Source organism: Cricetulus griseus, chromosome X (assembly GCF_003668045.3).
Source record: "Cricetulus griseus strain 17A/GY chromosome X, alternate assembly CriGri-PICRH-1.0, whole genome shotgun sequence".
NCBI lineage: Eukaryota > Metazoa > Chordata > Mammalia > Rodentia > Cricetidae > Cricetulus > Cricetulus griseus.
The window spans coordinates 75,603,133-75,619,702 of record NC_048604.1 but is presented as its reverse complement, the minus strand read 5'-3'; the positions used below and the strand labels follow the sequence as shown (position 1 = coordinate 75,619,702).

Sequence of the window (16,570 nt, the reverse complement as noted above, 5' to 3'; positions counted from 1 at the left end):
CCAAATCAGATCATGGTTTCTGCCTTCCATTGCTGCCGGTTTCTAGCTATGTGATAATGGGCATGTCACTTAACTGCTCTGTGACTTTTTTTCTATTGGTGAAATTAGGGTAACAAAAATCTCAATTGTAAAATACTGAGGAGAATTATCTCACTAAACCCAGAGGAAGGATGGACACTGAACTCATTGATTTGTTGGCTCATTGTCATCAAAGACCTGGCTCTTCTGGGTTTACTATGGTATTGTTGGTTTTCCTTACAGTTACAAGATGAGTGGCAGTAACATTACTTTGCCATTCACTAGGAGAAGAGGAGAGGATAAAACTCCCATGCTTGGATTATGTTTTTCCTTCAGGTCTGATTGAACCAACGTGGGTCAGGTGTCTGTTCCTAGCCCAATAGCAGTTATCAGGGGAATATTGGGCTCTGATTAGCTTCAGTCAAACAGATTCACTTTGCTTACCATATGGAAAAGGAATGGTTTCATGAGCACAGTGGGGTTCTTTAGGAAGGAAGAGGTATAATGGAAACTGAATCTGCAACCAGCAATGCTCATGTCAGGTATATTCATATAAGTCTGTGAACATGTTCATTGACTTGGACTCTTTGAAAAATCTTTCACAATCTTCATACATGTAAGTTTATTGATAGAAATGAAAGATTAGCACAGATTGATGACTCAGACAAGTTTTTTTTTTAACGGGGGGGGGGGGGAGAAAGAGAGAAGGAAAAGGATGTGATTGTAGAACAGTGGTTCTCAACTGACTGATACCACCCCTTTGGGTATGTTTTGGAAATTGCAGGGGGGTTCTTTGTGTCTTTAGATGTGTTAAACATTTTCTTTTTTTTCCGGGACAGGGTTTCTCTGTGGCTTTGAAGGCTGTCCTGGAACTAGCTCTTGTAGACCAGGCTGGTCTCGAACTTACAGAGATCTGCCTACCTCTGCCTCCCGAGTGCTGGGATTAAAGGCATGCGCCACCAACGCCCGGCTGAACATTTTTTTTTAGTTTTAATTCTTCTGTGTATTAGTGTTTTGCCTGCATGTATGTCTGGTGTCCACAGAGGCCAGAAGAGGGCATATAATCCCTTGGAACTGGAGTTACAGATGGTTGTCAGATGTCCTTTGGGTTCTGGGAATGGAACCTGGGTCCACTTCTCTCAGTGCTGGGCCCCCATCTGGTACAGACCCATGCAGGCCCTGTGCAAGATGCTACAGTCTCTGTGAGTTCATATGTGTGTCCGTTATGCTGTGTTTAGAAAGCCTTGTTTCCTTGGTGTCCTTTGTCCTCTTTGGCTGTAACAATATTTCCTCCTCCTCTTCCACAGGGTTCCCTGAGCCCTGAGGGGAGGGATTTGAGGGAGATGTCCCATTTAAGACTGAGTGTTCCAAGGTCTGTCACTCTCTGAATATTGTCCCATTTTATGGTGTATGTGCTTGGCTGAGGAGCCAATGGGGCAAAGCTACCATCTGTGGGATTATGACTGACCGCTTCTAAGTCAGAATCCTGACTGCTGGAATGATATGGCAGCGCCAAAGGAGCCTCGGTTGGTCCCAGATAGCCGGCTCCCCATCCCTGCTGGGAGCTGGACCAGGGACTGGTGCGGAGAGCCATTTGTCCTGGGAAATGGGGTATGACTGGAAAGGGGGCCACCCTCTCGCCCATCAAGCTGAACGCACGTTCGTGTGTTCTCATCTGTTGTAGGAGGAATCATCTGTGATGTTGGTTGGTTACACCCACAACTTTTTTTTTACACCCACAACTTTTGTGCCACTATTGCAACTGCATATCTTGCAGGCAGGTCACCATTGTAAATCACAGGGTTTGTAGCTGGGTTGGTGTTTACTTTTCTCCTCTGGTATTATACAAAGTGTAAAAACCATATAAAACACATACGAAACCATATGTGTCAGTGAATGAATAATTTTATTGTGATACCAGGTATTAGCAATTGAGAGCCACAGTCCCTCAAATTGTAATGTGCATGTGACCCATATTAAAATCTAGATTGGGATGGGGCCTCAGATTTTCATATTTTTTGAGCATCTCAGTGTCATTGATGCTGATGGTCATCACACTTTGAATGATTATTTTATTTAGTAAGATCCTTCGTGCATGTTCCCTATGTTTTTGAGGTTGATGATTTCATGAATGGGGTAGGACTTGGAAGAGGCACTGACCAGGGAACAACAACAAAAAGGGGTTGCAAGGCTTTGCCGAAGAGTTTTGCTATTACAAGTCTCTGCTTAGAGGGGACAGATTAAATGATAGGGCTGGTCTGGCTTTGGGAATTGCCAGTTTGGGAAGACTAGGACTGGAAGGTACAAGGCTTGATAGTATAGGTGTTGGTAAGGAAGTACAGTGTTTGTTATAGGTATATTTAATGTTTAAACTGTGGCCGTTGTTTTCTTTTAAAAATGTTATTATTTATTTATGTGAATGTGTGTGCCCAAGGAAGTCAGAGAAGTGTTGGCTCCCTGAAGCTGGTGTTCCAGGCATTTGTGAGCTGCCTGATGTGGGTGCTGGGATTTGAACCCTGCCCTCTGGAAGAATATTTAGAATAAAATGTACTCTTTTTTTTTTTCCGAGACAGGGTTTCTCTGTATCGTTTTGGAGCCTGCTAGAACTTACTCTGTAGACCAGGCTGGTCTCGAACTCACAGAGATCTGCCTGCCTCTGCCTCCTGAGCGCTTGGATTAAAGGTATGCCCTACCACTGACTTGCAACTCAGTTCTTTTTTGCTTTTTTGAGACAGGGTTTCTCTGTCTCTTTGTAGCTTTGGAGGCTGTCCTGGCACTCTCTCTGTAGACCAGGCTGGTCTTGAACTCACAGAGATCTGCCTGCTTCTGCCTCCTGAGTGCTGGGATTAAAGGCGTGAGCCACCACTGCCTGGCTGCAACTCAGTTCTCATCTGGAAGAGAGTTCCCAAATCTAGCCAGGCATCAACATTACTTAAGATGTAATTTCCAGAGCCCTTTACATAGTTCAGTTTTACTATAAAAATAATTATTTTTTCATTTGTATGTTTGTGGGAGTGAATGCCCTGTGTGTGCTGGTGCCCTTGGAGGCCTGAAGATCCCTTAGAGCTGGAGTTAGAGGTAGTTGTGAGCTGCTTCATGGCACCTGGCAACTGAGCTTGGGTCCTCTCGAAGAGCAGGAAGCACTATTTCCTGCGGATTTGTCTCTCCAGCCCCCAAGATTTATTTGTTAGGTGGTATCCTGTGATCTCTAGGTTTTCAGTACCTCAAGGTAATTGTGAGACTTTGATTTCAATCTCATATGTAGTTATTGGTACAGATAAAATAAGTACATTATAACAGGGTGGGTCTTAACTTAGACTGCATATTTGAGTCACCCGTGAAGCTTATGGACGTTTCCATGGCCAGTGTGGACTCTAGACCAATGACATCAGAGTCTCTAAAGGTGGAATCTAGGCATCCAGTTTGGAGCATTCAAGCAACTTTGAGAACTAACATATAACACATAGAACACCAACAGGGGGTATTAGACTTTATAAAGAACATGTTTGCTCTGACCAAGGCTGAAAGGGTTTTCTTTCTTGTTTTAAAGATTTATTTATTTATGTATATGAGTACTCTATTTGTATGTGTGCCTGCATGACAGAAGAGGGCATCGGATCCCATTAGAAATTATTGTGAGCCACTATGTGGCTGCTGGGAGTTGAACTCAGGACCTCTGGAAGTGCTCTAACTGCTGAACCATCTCTCCAACCCTGAAAGGGTTTTCTAAATGAAGAAAATCCTCACACAAAGGCAATGGAGGAGCTAGCATGGTGGCACATGCCTTTTATTCCAGCACTCCAGAGGCAGAGGCAGAGGCAGAGGCAGAGGCAGAGGCAGAGGCAGAGGCAGAGGCAGAGGCAGAGGCAGAGAGGCAGAGGCAGAGGCAGGCATCTCTGTGAGTTAGAGGTGAGCTTGGCAGGTTCCAGGACAGCCAGGGCTGTCTATGTAGAGAGACTCTGTCTCAAAAAATAAAAACAACCCCCCCCCCAAAAAAAACAAAACAAAACAAAAAATCTTCAGTGAAGGAGAATTGAGTGCAATGTTATGACCTTGAACAACTCCATGTTACAAGAGAGACATTAACATTCTCTTTATCTACAGAAATAGTAAAAATCTATCTTAAAGAATATATTTTATAACTTTTGCTAAGTTTTCCCCTAGTTTATGTAGGGAACTTAAGCAGAACCAGTTTCTTTCTTTTGTTTTCTTTTTTGGGGGTTTTGAGATGGGTTTCTATGTGTAACAGTCAGTCCTGGCTGTCCTGGAACTTGCTTTATAGACCAGGCTGGCCTCGAACTCATAGACTGGTAAGTAAGGAAAGAGTGAGACAAGGACTCCCGCAGCTCTCCTGTGCTGTGCGTTGGTGACTTATGTCACCTGGAAAATACTGCCTCTGAGCTTGTTTTTAGGATCTGTTCAGGAGCTCTGTTAAGGTTGCTGCATATAACCCAAATATTATTTATTTTTGTCTTTATTCTTTTTTAAACAAAGATTTTTACCATAGATCCAGATTGCCATCAACTAATTGAATCTTAGACATAATTTTTACTTAAAAAATTTGCAGTTTTCTTTAAAGCATACTCTTTGGCCAGGAGATTCTTAACTGTTTATTATATAAGTTTGTTACTTTTTCTATGTATATTTGAAAAAAGTCAGATAGCTATTTCTACAGGGATAAAAATGAAGCACTTGCAGATGAAATGTATATTCTTTGCTTTATTGGTCTAATTTTGTAGTGATATTTGTCATGCACCCCCAAAGAAAATGAAAAGGTTTTCTGTAAGGAAAAGATGTTAATCTTTTTTTCAAACCTCAAATTTTTTTCTTTGCTTTTCTTTTAAGATTATAGTCTTTATAGTAGATACAGAAGAACTAGGAAATAGCAGCAACTTTGGCACAAAACTACAGAATTGAAAACTTCTCATTAATAGTTCTGTTTTTCTTCTTTTTTCCTGTTTTTTTTTTTTTTTTTTTTTTGACAGTGTCTCAAATAGCCCAGGCTGGTTTTAGACTTGTTGCATAGCCATTGGCTGTCCTTGAGCTCTTGAATGTTTTTAGATTTATTTATATTATTTTATGTGTATGAAGGTTTTGCTGGCCTCAAACTCACAGAGATCTGTCTGCCTCAGCCTCCCAAGTGCTGGGATTAAAGGCCTGTGCCACCACTGCCCAGCTTGATGCTACTGTTTTTAATGTTTTGGACAATTTTCATTTCAGTTCATTGTCTTTAAAATGTTCTTAAAAATAAGTGCACTTGATTATCCAGACTGGTTTATGGTGAGTATCTGTTCCCTAAGCATCTTGTAGAATAGTGATTTTTGAAACTTGGCTTGTGGTGGAAATGCGTTATTGGGTTCCTTTAGATTTACTGAGTCAGACTCTTTAGGGGAATGTGCTAGAATCTTTGCTTTTAAAACAGTCCTCTGATGATTCTGAAACCCCACATGTCTATAGGCACACAAAAAGGCCTTTTATTGAAAAGGAAAGAGCTACATAATTTAAATGGAAAGCCTGGTAAGATGAAAGGTATTTACTTCTGGGAGAATAAATAAAAGGCCTTGTCTTAGTGTTAACATTGTGTTAAAACACCATAACCAAAAGCAAGTTGGGGAGGAAAGGGTTTGTTTATTAGGCTTACACTTTCACACTGTAGTCCATAATTGAAAGAAGCCAGGACAGGAACCTGGAGGCAGGAGCTGATACAGTGGCCATGGAGAGGTGCTGTTTACTGGCTTGCTTTCCTATTCAGCCTTCTTTCTTAGAGAGCCCAGGGGTGGCACCATGGGCTGGGCCCTCCCACAATAATCACTAATTACAAAAGTGCCCCACAGGCTAAACTGCATCCTGAATTTATGGAGACATTTTCTCAGTTGAGTAGGAGACCTGTGCTGGTTGGTTTTATGTCAACTTGACACAAGCTACAGTCATTTGAGAGATGGGAACCTCAACTGAGAAAATGCCTTGAAGGTAAGTTGTCAGGGATTTAGGGATTTGGAGGCATCTTAATTAACTCGAGTTTTCCATTTGTTTTTAAAGCAATTTTACTGGGATAGCAATGTGTTTCCCAAGCTGCAGAATTCTGGGCAGTACTCAACTTGCAAAGCAGCAAAAGCAATTTAGCTTTCTGTGTACCCATTATGATTTGAATGTTTATGGCACTGCCAGATTTATTATCTTGGCTAATTTCCAGGAATCTACTCTTACAGCTGGAGCTGAAGAATTAATCTATGCTTAAGTCTTTTTGGTTTTTGTTCGAGACAGGGTCTGGCTATGAGGCCTAGGCTGGGAAAAATGAGTTAGAGTTGGATGTTTTTCAGATACATATATACAGTTTTGTGGCTGGAAACTTAGAAGGCTTCTGTCTGCCTCCCAAGTGCTGGAATTAAATTTGTGAGCCACCACTGTCCGGCCTTAATTTCTCTCTTTTTTTTGTCATGGAAAAATGTTTATTTTGAAATTATTTTAATTTAGAAATAGAAAACCTCTTAGGGAGGAGGAAAGGAAAAATAAACCACAAAGTATACAGGCAACTTATTACTTCATGAGCTTCTCACACCCTTATTTGTTCACTAGTTCCCATGAAGAGAAAACACTCAGCCACCCACAATAATGTTATTAATAGGGATATGGATCAGTTTCACAAAGAAACCAATGAATCCCATGATAGCAAATCCTATGGCTGTGGCCATGGCAATCTTCCAGAATTCTTTTCTATAGGGTTTGGTGTATCTTTTAACCAGCCGAATTGAGTCCTTGACGAATTGCCGACTTGGCTCAACAAACTGCATTACCTGGTCCATGATTGATGGTTGCGGGATGTCTGTTTTCCTGGCCTTAATTTTTCAGTTGGAGGCTTTGGAACTTTTATTTTTGGGAAATTAAGATAAAGTCTTGAAATTTGAACTCTTCCAGAACACATGCTGATGTTTTGACATCCTCAGAATTTTAGAAATACATTTACTTTTCAGAAAGGACAGTAAACGTTTCTGGGTGGGAATAGCTGAGGTTATGGGCCCACTTCCATCTGTTGTACTTGATTTGTAGCATGGAGAAAAGATTTAAGATTGCCTTTGCATTTCAGGTAATTCAGAGATGTTTGGGGCCAGCCAGCCTGAGCCTGCTCACCTTCAGGGTCTATGCAGCACCCAAAAAGGACTCACCTCACAAAAATTACATAAAGGTTGATGAGGTAACGTGCTGATACTGTATGGTACATAGTGAATATCTGATTTAGTTAGGAGAAGTTTTATAAATTATGTATCAAGATGATAAAAGATTTGTAGTTTTAGTTTTACTTTTTGAGGTACTAGATAGTAACATATATCCTTAGCATACTTAGAAAATATTTGAAAGGCAGACATATACATTTCCTGATAGTTTGTTTTCTCTGTGGGAAATTTCTGAACTCTGATTTTTCCACAGACTATAGAGGAATATAGCTAGGGACATAATTAAGGAATAGCCCATAGATTTAATTTTTAGTTGATTGTAAGCATAACTTCCTTTTTCTTAGTAAGTACTTATTTTTTAACTGAAAAACTTTTTTTCATACAATATATTTTGATCACTGTTTTTCCTGCCCTAACTCCTCCCAGATCCTCTCCACCTTCCTATCCACCCAACTCTTCACTTATCTTTTTCTTTAGAAAACAAGTAGGCAAACAAACCAAAACCAAAACCATAATTTAAAAAAGAAAAATCACAAAAAAACATGTTCTCACTCCATAAAAACAAAATTAGAAACTATACAAATAAAAGGCCAGTAAGAAAAAAAAAAGCCCAAATGAAGCAATATGGGACAAGTCTCCAAAAAAAGTACCATTGAATTTATTTTGTGTTGGTCATCTACTGCTAGGCAAGGGACCCCCTCTCTTTTTTCAAGATAATTCATTTAACTTTATTTAGTATGCATTGGTGTGACGATGTCAGATTCCCTGGAACTGGAATTACAGACAGCTGTGAGTTGCCATGTGGGTGCTGGGAATTGAACCTGGGTCTTTTGGAAGAACTGCCAGTGCTCTTAACCATTGAGCCATCTCTCCATCCCCAGGATCTGCTCTTAAGTGTGTTTAATATCCCCAGTGAAACTCCATTGGAGAGAACTAGTTTTTCCTTTGCAAGTAGTAGTCAGTTGGAGATACCTTCTTGGTTACAGATGGGAGCCTGTGTCCACTGGGACCCTGTCTAGCTTGAACCTGTGCAGGCCCTGTGCATGCTGAGTTCCTATATGTTTCAGTCCTGTTGTGTCTACAAGACACTGTTTTCTTGAAGTCCTTCATCCCCTGTATACTTTCCAGAGCCCGGAAGGGGAGGGATTTGGTGAAGACTTAGGACTGAGTGTTCTAAAATTTCTCACTTTTCTCTATATTGTCCAGTTGAGGGGCTTTGTACAAATCAATTTTCAGAGTAGCCTGCCTGATTCTGGACTGTTTATCAAGCAAAAAACAAAACAAAACAAAACAAAAAACTATTCACATTTTTCTTCCAAAGAATTTAAAGGCCTGGATTTTTTTTTTTTTGGTTCCTGGCAAGATTAGAGATGCTTAAATAAATATTAGTATATAATAGACCAATTAAATAAAATATTCTCCTTCCATCATTTATATTCTTTTTTGTCTGAACTTCCCAGTACTTCTTTGGATTTATTTTATTTTATTCAATTGCCTTGAAATAAAATGATGTGCAGATGTCCCTAGCAGCCAGGCAAGGTTACTTGACTCTTGTTTACATAAAGCTAGGTAGTTTCTCTTTAGAACAGTAGCATTGTCAGGGAAAGAGGTGGCAAGTAGTGGCTACTGAAAAGGCTCTTGCCTAGGTGGGTGATGGATTTCCTCACCTGCTTTGATCAGTAGCATTCTGATATTTGATCTAGTGAACCAGTTATTTTTCAATTCTGCTCAGCTCTTTTCTTAAAAAACAAAGCAAAATTCAAGGGCTGCTAATATTGCTCAGTGATAAAAGCACTTGCTGACAAGCCTAATGACTTAGTTCGGTCCCTGAGACCCACATGATAGGAGAAAACTGACTCTCAGAAAGTTGTCTTCAGAATGCCACACATGTGCCATAAATTGTGCCCTCCCCACAATTAAACCACCTCCATTCACCCTTTAGAAGAGTAGAATTTTTTCAACTTTCAGGTTGAGGTTAAATACCAGTTACCAATCTGTAAAGTGGGTAAAGGGGGCTAGAGGTGCTTACCTTGCATGGTTGAGGTCTTACGTTCAGTAGTGACCCCACACTGCCAAACCAAAGCAATAGAGTAGATGGGAGAAGACAGGGCACTTTGTAGTCCTGCTCTCTTGTCCTTGTCCTTGTCCTTAGTGAGGAAGCAAGGCATAAAAAGCATCTGAAATAAAGTTAGCATTTGCATATAACCCTTAAGGTAATTGTTATTTACAAATTATTAGCAATACTAACCTACAAAATTGATCATATGTTACATGATCTCATAGTATATGCTTTTCTTTTTGTTTTAACATGTGTAGCTTTCACTCTATTCAGTTCCTGAGGGTCAGTCTAAATTTGTGGAGGAGCCAAGGACTCAACTTGAAGAAAACATCTCCCAACTCCGACATAAGTGTGAGCCATATACAAGTTGGTGTCAGGTACATCTACTTAAGACTTAATAGTGAAAAGTCTATATTGGTTGTATGTTTTAATATTTAGTTTCATTTTTTATTAATTACTTTTATTTATTTATTTAATTTACGTATATTAGTTTCTTAGGATCTCACTTTATAGGGTTGGTCTGGAATTTACTACTGGTGATCCTTCTGCCTCACTGGCTAGCATAGGTGCTGGAATTACAGATGTAAACCATCATGCCCAGCCCTGACTGCTGTTTTTAGAAAAAAGGTGTAATAAAGAGTGGTAAGTTAAGTGTGTCTAACTTAGAAGTGTTCTTCATTGCTAACCAGAGAGCAAATACAGTGAAATCTGGCAACTTGGTGGTAGCAAGCGGAATTTCCCTCTCACCAGAAGGGTTGTGGCACCTTGACTGGAGAGCAGAAGGCACATAATTACCTTGTTAGTTTGTTAGTATAAAGCTGTTATGTGTATCAGGGAAAACATGGGACAGTAAACAAAGGAAATGAATAACCTAAACCTGTAAATCAAAATTGTGATGTTGGGCTGGAGAGATGACTCAGTTATTAAGTGAGGACCTGAGTTCAGTCCCCAGTACCCACTAAAAGGTAGGCATGGTGGCATATACTTGCAGTCCCAGTGCTGGGGTAACAGAGTTTGGTAGATCCTTGGAGCTCATTGGCCAGCTAACCTAACCTAATCAGCAAGACCCAGGTCGTAGTGAGAGATTCCATCTTAATAAACAAGGTAGATGGCTCCTGAGGAATGACACCCAAGGGTGACTTTTGGCTTCCTCACAACCTTTGCACACACATGTGTGAATACCTGTACTCACACTTGCATTCACACGGGCAACACAAACCTGTGTACACTCCACTTACCTGTACCTGCTTATCATGTACACACATCTGTCTCACTCTAGAAACTACAAATCACTACAGTCTGAGCATCGCTAATTATATTGGGTCTGGATTTTCATACTAGGGATGTGCAATCTTTAAATCAAAAAAACTCAAAAGGCCAAAAACTCTGAAACCTAACAAACATCTGTTCCTATATATTTCAGATAAGGGATACTCACACAGGCATGACTACCCAGGTGTGGTGGCACACATACCTTTAATCCCAGTACTCTGGAGGCAGAGGCAGGCAGATCTCTGTGAGGTGTGAGGCCAGTCTGGTCTACATAGTTCTAGGACAGCCAGGGCTACACAGAGAGATCCTGTTTCAAAAACAGACAAGCAAGGAAAACCAACTAGCCAAACAAACAAACAAAACCCCTACAAGCATGCCTGTAGAGTATTTGAGTGCTGTAATAGAAGGCTGAATTACATGTTTGAGTACTGAACTGTTCACTCCAGTGACCAAACTATAGATTGACTTCTGTCCTTGTTCATGTTTTAGGTTCCAGGCATTTGTTGTTATGGAAGTGAATGTATTCTGATTTTAAAACATCTGAAACCAAAGTTTGCAATCTATAGAATGCTTTTTTTTTTTTTTCCCGAGACAGGGTTTCTCTGTGCCTTTGGAGGCTGTCCTGGAACTAGCTCTTGTAGACCAGGCTGGTCTCGAACCCACAGAGATCCGCCTGCCTCTGCCTCCTGAGTGCTGGGATTAAAGGTGTGCACCACCACCGCCCGGCTAGAATGCTTTTGTAGGCTTTGGTACATACTTGCTGTTCTTGATCTTGATTTTGAAAAGGAAGGAAAATATGTAGATGTATACAAGATGATCTAGATTCATTTTAATTGAGATCTGAAAATTCAGTTTTCTTTTTTTTTTTGAATTAGAAACAGGATTGTTTTACATGACAATCCCAGTTCCCTTCTCCTTCCCGTCCTCCCCTATCCCCCCCAACTAAAACCCTACCTATCACATATCCTTTCTGCTCCCCCTGGATGGTGAGGCCTTCCATAGGGTGTAATAAGAGTCTGTCATATCCTTTGGGATAGGGCCTAGGCCCACCCCCATGTTTCTTGGCTCAGGGAGTATTCCTCTATATGGAATGGGCTCCCAAAGTCCACACCTATGCTAGGGATAAGTACTGGACTACTATAGGAGGTCCTCTAGATTTCCAAGGTTTCCTCACTGAAACCCATGATCTTGGGGTCTGGATCAGTTCCATGCTGGTATCCCAGCTATCAGTATGGGGAGCAAGAGTTCCCGGATGTTCAGGTCAGCTGTTTCTGTAGGTTGCACCAGCCTGGTCTGGACCCCTTTGCTCTTCACTCCTCCTTCTCTGCATCTGGATTCCAGTTCAGTTCAGTGAGTAGTTGTGGTGTCTGCTTCTACTTCCACCAGCTGCTGGATGAGGGCTATTGGGTGGCAAATAAGTCAGTCATCAATCTCATTATCAGGGGAGGGCATTTAAGGTAGCCTCTCCTCTGTTGCTTAGATTGTTAGCTGGTGTCATCTTTGTAGCTCTCCAGACATTTCCCTAGTGCCTGATTTCTCTGTAAACCTAAAACAAAAATTCAATTTTCATCTAAGACTTTTTCTAGCCTAGGCAAGCTTCAACCTTGCATCAACTGTCCTCTTTCAGCAGCTTTAGCACTGGGGTCACAGCTGTCTTAGAAAAGTACTTTGTTTACCTTTTAAATACTTTTTTTCTGTGATATTCATATAACAAAATATCTATCTACATCATATGCTGGTTATCACGATGCTTATTTTAGTACTGATAAACGGGAAAATTTTCTTTTCTTTTTTTTTGTTTTTTTTAAGACAGGGTTTCTCTGTGGCTTTGAAGGCTGTCCTGGAACTAGCTCTTGTAGACCAGGCTGGTCTCGAACTCACAGAGATCCGCCTGCCTCTGCCTCCCGAGTGCTGGGATTAAATTTGTGAGCCACCACTGTCTGGCGGGAAAATTTTCTTGTAATTAGAATGGCTTTATTAGACACATTGAATTTTTCATGAAGAGAAATATTTCTAACTCCTGGCCTTTTTTCTTCAGACCAGGAAATTTCTTGTTCTTTCTTGAAGAAGTAATTGAAACTTTAAAATGGCAAAATGATTAAGCCAGCAAAAGGAATAGACTGTCCCTCCAGACTTTGATATAAAGTTTTTCTCTTTAATAAGATTGATTTTATTATTTGTATGTGTTTATGTGTGCCTATATATGCACCTGTGAGCATGTATGCACACAGGGAGTGCAGAAGAGAGCATCAGATTGCTCAGAGCTCTAGTTATAGGTGTTTTTTGGGACAGCTGGTTTGTTATATGGGTGCTGGGATCTGACCTCCTTCACGACTGTACCGCAAGCATATATTTTTTATGGTTTTTCGAGACAGGGTTTCTCTCTGTAGGCCCAGTTGTCCAGGAACTCTCTCTGTAGACCAGGCTGGCCTCGAACTCACAGAGATGCACCTGCTTCTGCCTCCCGAGTGCTGGAAATAAAGGTGTGCGCCTGGCTAGTAGTTGATTTTTAATGAAGTGATAGCAGTTGTATATATCCTCCTCCACATTTAGCATTTGTTTTGCAAGCCCATTTAAAAGTATGTGGCTGACTTGTTCTGATTTGGACCGAAATTTATAAAAGAATCCTTTTCTCAGTGGCAGCTAGTTCTGATATCTTTTATTATTCCTGTATTACTTTCCCTCTTCACTGTAGAGTTCTTGAAGACTAGTTTTAGCTAAGTCCTCATTTCCTTTAGGGCCATTTGATATTCATGTACAAGCCACCCTTAGACTTTTATTCATTTATTTATGTCATATGTATGGGTGTTTTGCTCGCATGTATGTTTGTGCTCCATGTGGGTGAGAGTGTCAGATTCCCTGGAACTGCAGTTACAGATGACACCATGTGAGCCACCATGCAGGTGCTGGCAATCAAACCCAGGTCTTCTGCAAGAATGTAACTGCTTGCTGACCCATTGCTCCAGTCGCATATACAATTCATTTGATGTTTGTACTTTTATTTCATTTGGGGTTGGGGACATCTGTTTGCTGGACAGAGCTAGCATGAAGTTCAGTTCCTTACTCACACCAGGTAAGCACTTTGACACTGTGGTACATCTCTAGCTCCTCAAAGCCATTGTATTGCTAAGAGGATGTTGATAATTTCATTTACTTTAGGATTGGGATGTCTTTTTAAAATTGAGTGATCAACTTATCCGCCTCAGTAAAGCTTGCCCATTCCTACTTTAAAGGAGCATTTTCCAAATGTGGTCTCCAAAATCATGGCAAATCATAATATAGATATAATTTGAAAGACAGTGTTAATCATCTCATGGGGAAAGGATCACCTCTCATTATTAAGAATGTCAATTTTGTCCCTTTTTATGATTTTTTTGGTAATTTTTTAGTATGTATGAGTGTGTGTGCACTCACCTGATTTGACCTCAGGTGCCTGTGAGGAACATAGGTATTGTATCCTCATGGAGCTTGAGTTACACATAGTTGTAAGCCACTTGACATGCGTGTTGGGAATTGAACTCTTGTCCTCTGCAAAAAAAAAAAAAAAAAAAAAAAAAGAAAAGAAAAGAAAAAAGAAAAAATGGTGTGCGCGCTTAACCACTGAGCTCTCTCTAACATTTCAAATTTCTGCCTTATTATTTCCTTTAGTCTTAGGAGTGAAAAGAGTAGGTTGTCAAAACCATTCTATTCAAATCTTTGCTTCCTGTGGCAATAGTAAAGCATTCTGAAGAACAGATTACTAGTGAAAGGGAGATTACAAAAGAAAAAAAAGCAGTAAAACTGAAAGTAGATCCATCCCTTTGTTTAAAAAACGGTTACTAACGGGATGGTAATGTATATGCTTAACCTGCTAGAGGCCCAAGATTCATCCCTAACACTGAACAGTGTTAATAATGGTAATTTATTCATTAAACACAAGTATATTTATTCTGCTCCTTACCAATCAACAAACCCTACTCCTTCTATTTCTTTTTATCTTCTTAGGAAAAGTATTCCCAAACTAAACCCCCGGTGGAGCGCTTCGTCCAGTGGGGATTAGGTAAGTTCAGTTTTAATTGGGCATAATCAGTTACTTCATCCATTTGAACTATTAAACTGGGTTTTCAAGAATAGGTGCTGGAGACCATAAAGTCATTGAAATTGTATGGAGAAATTTAGAGCTATGTAGATGTTTTCTGGAAAGATGATCTATGTTTGACTCAGGTTTCATAGTAGTAGTTCCTGAATCACTTCAACATTATTGGGATTGTTGGGCTAACAAGTGCTTGTGCCCTGAATTAAAAAAAATGTACAGGGCTGGGGATGCACTTCAGTACCAGAATGTTTTCTTAGCATCTGTGAGGTCCATTGCTAAAAAAAATTGTAATCCAACATGCTTATTCCTCACCAGAATTTCTTAATCATAGTAATTCATTAGATGCCATTAATAAATGTTGCCCTGGCCAGGCTTGGTGGCACATGCCTTCAATCTCAGTATGACAGAGGCAGAGGCAGAGAGTCAAAGAGGGAGAGAGACAGGCAGAGACAGAGGCAGAGACAGAGGCAGAGAGGGGCAGACAGGCCAAGAGAGAGGCAGAAAGGGGAGGGGGGGGGCAGAGAGGCAGAGACAGGCAGAGAGGCAGAGAGAGGGACAGACAGGCTATGAGAGACAGAGAGGGGAGAGAGAGGAGGGGCAGAGAGGCAGAGAGGGGCAGAGAGGAAGACAGAGGGGCAGAGAGGCAGAGAGGCAGAGAGAAAGGCAGAGAGAGGGAGACAGCCAGAGAGAAGCAGAGAGGCAAACAGAGAGAGTGGCCATGAGAGGCAGAGATGGGGCAGAGAGGCAGATGCACAGATAGGCAGACACAGAGGCAGAGAGGCAGAGAGGCATAGAGACGGGCAGAGAGAAGCAAAAAGAGAGGTAGAGAGAGGCAGGGAGAGGAATAGAGAGGCAGAGAAAGGCAGTGAGAGAGAGGAGGAGGAGAGGCCCTGAGAGGCAGAGAGGAAGAGAGAGGCATAGGGTGTCAGAGAGAGGCCTAGAGTCAGAGGTGCAGAGATGCTTAGAGGGAGGCAGAGAGAGGCAGAGTGACAGTCAGAGAAGGAGGCAGAGAAAGACTGAGAGTCAGAGGGAAAGTAGAAAGACAGGCCCTGAGAGGCAGAGAGAGAGTCAGAGAGAGGGGCACAGAGGCAGAAAGAGCGCCAGGTTTAGGCAGATCAGGGCAGAGAGGCACAGAGAGAGAAGAGAGAGGGGCAGAGGGACAGTGAGACGGTCAGGGAGGCAGAGAGAGGGGCATGTGGACAGATACACAGAGAAAGGCAGAGGCAGTCAGAGAGAGAAAGAGAAGCACAGAGAGACTCAGAGAGGCTGAGGGAGAGGCAGATAGGCAGAGAGAGGGGAAGAGAGGCAGAGAGATAGAGAGACGCAGAAAGAGAGGCAGGCAGAGAAGTAGAGAGAGACAATGTGAGTGCCAGACAGAGATGCGGAGAAAGAGAGGCAGAGAAACGGAGAGGCAGAGAGTGGGGCAGAGAGCCAGAGAGGCTGAGTGGCAGAGAGGCAGAGACACAGAGAGAAGAGAAGAAGAGGCAGAGAGGCAGAGAGAGGACCTGTGAGGCACAGAGAGAGTCTGAGAGAGGCAGAGTGTCAGAGAGAGGAAGAGAGAATCAGAGAGGAAGAGATATTGAGAGAGGGAGGGAGACATGCAGAGAGAGATGTTAATAGTCAGAAGCAGAGAGGCAGAGAGGTGGGTACAGATGCAGGAAGATGCACAGAGATAGAGGTAGAGAGAGAAGCGGAGCGAGAGGCTGAGAGAGCCAGGCAGAGAGAGGGTGCAGAGGGGCAGAGAGACAGGTAGAAATGGAGGCTGAGACAGAGGCAGAGAGAAGGAAGAGAGATGAAGAGAGAGGTAGATGGGCAGAGAGGCAGAGAGACAGGTAGAGATGGAAGTAGAGACAGGCAAAGAGAGAGGCAGAGAAAGGCATATAGACAGAGACAGAGAGAGGCAGAGTCAGAGAGAGGGTCAGAGAGGCAGAGAGAGATGCAGAGGGAGGCATAGGGTGTCAGAGAGAGGCAGAG

At 41.8% G+C, this 16,570-nt stretch overlaps 2 protein-coding genes across 3 annotated transcripts in view; one reads left to right on the top strand and one right to left on the bottom strand.

The window, feature by feature from the left end:
- Nucleotides 1–16,570, top strand: part of Apoo (apolipoprotein O) — a 59,121-nt gene that overhangs the window by 1,262 nt on the left and 41,289 nt on the right. For both annotated transcript variants that reach the window (XM_027431881.2, XM_027431880.1), the window contains exons 2-4: nucleotides 7,103–7,210; nucleotides 9,507–9,626; nucleotides 14,506–14,560. In XM_027431881.2, coding sequence (XP_027287682.1) covers nucleotides 7,103–7,210; nucleotides 9,507–9,626; nucleotides 14,506–14,560 — 283 coding nt within the window. The remainder of the gene's footprint in view (nucleotides 1–7,102; nucleotides 7,211–9,506; nucleotides 9,627–14,505; nucleotides 14,561–16,570) is intronic.
- On the bottom strand, nucleotides 6,615–6,821 carry LOC118239408 (protein transport protein Sec61 subunit gamma-like). The gene has a single exon (XM_035450086.1). The coding sequence runs from the start codon at nucleotides 6,819–6,821 to the stop codon at nucleotides 6,615–6,617; it is 207 nt and encodes a 68-aa protein (XP_035305977.1).

Excerpts from the sequence above, each read along its gene's own strand:
- LOC118239408 (XM_035450086.1), bottom strand. The coding sequence starts at position 6,821 with ATGGACCAGGTAATGCAGTTTGTTGAGCCAAGTCGGCAATTCGTCAAG.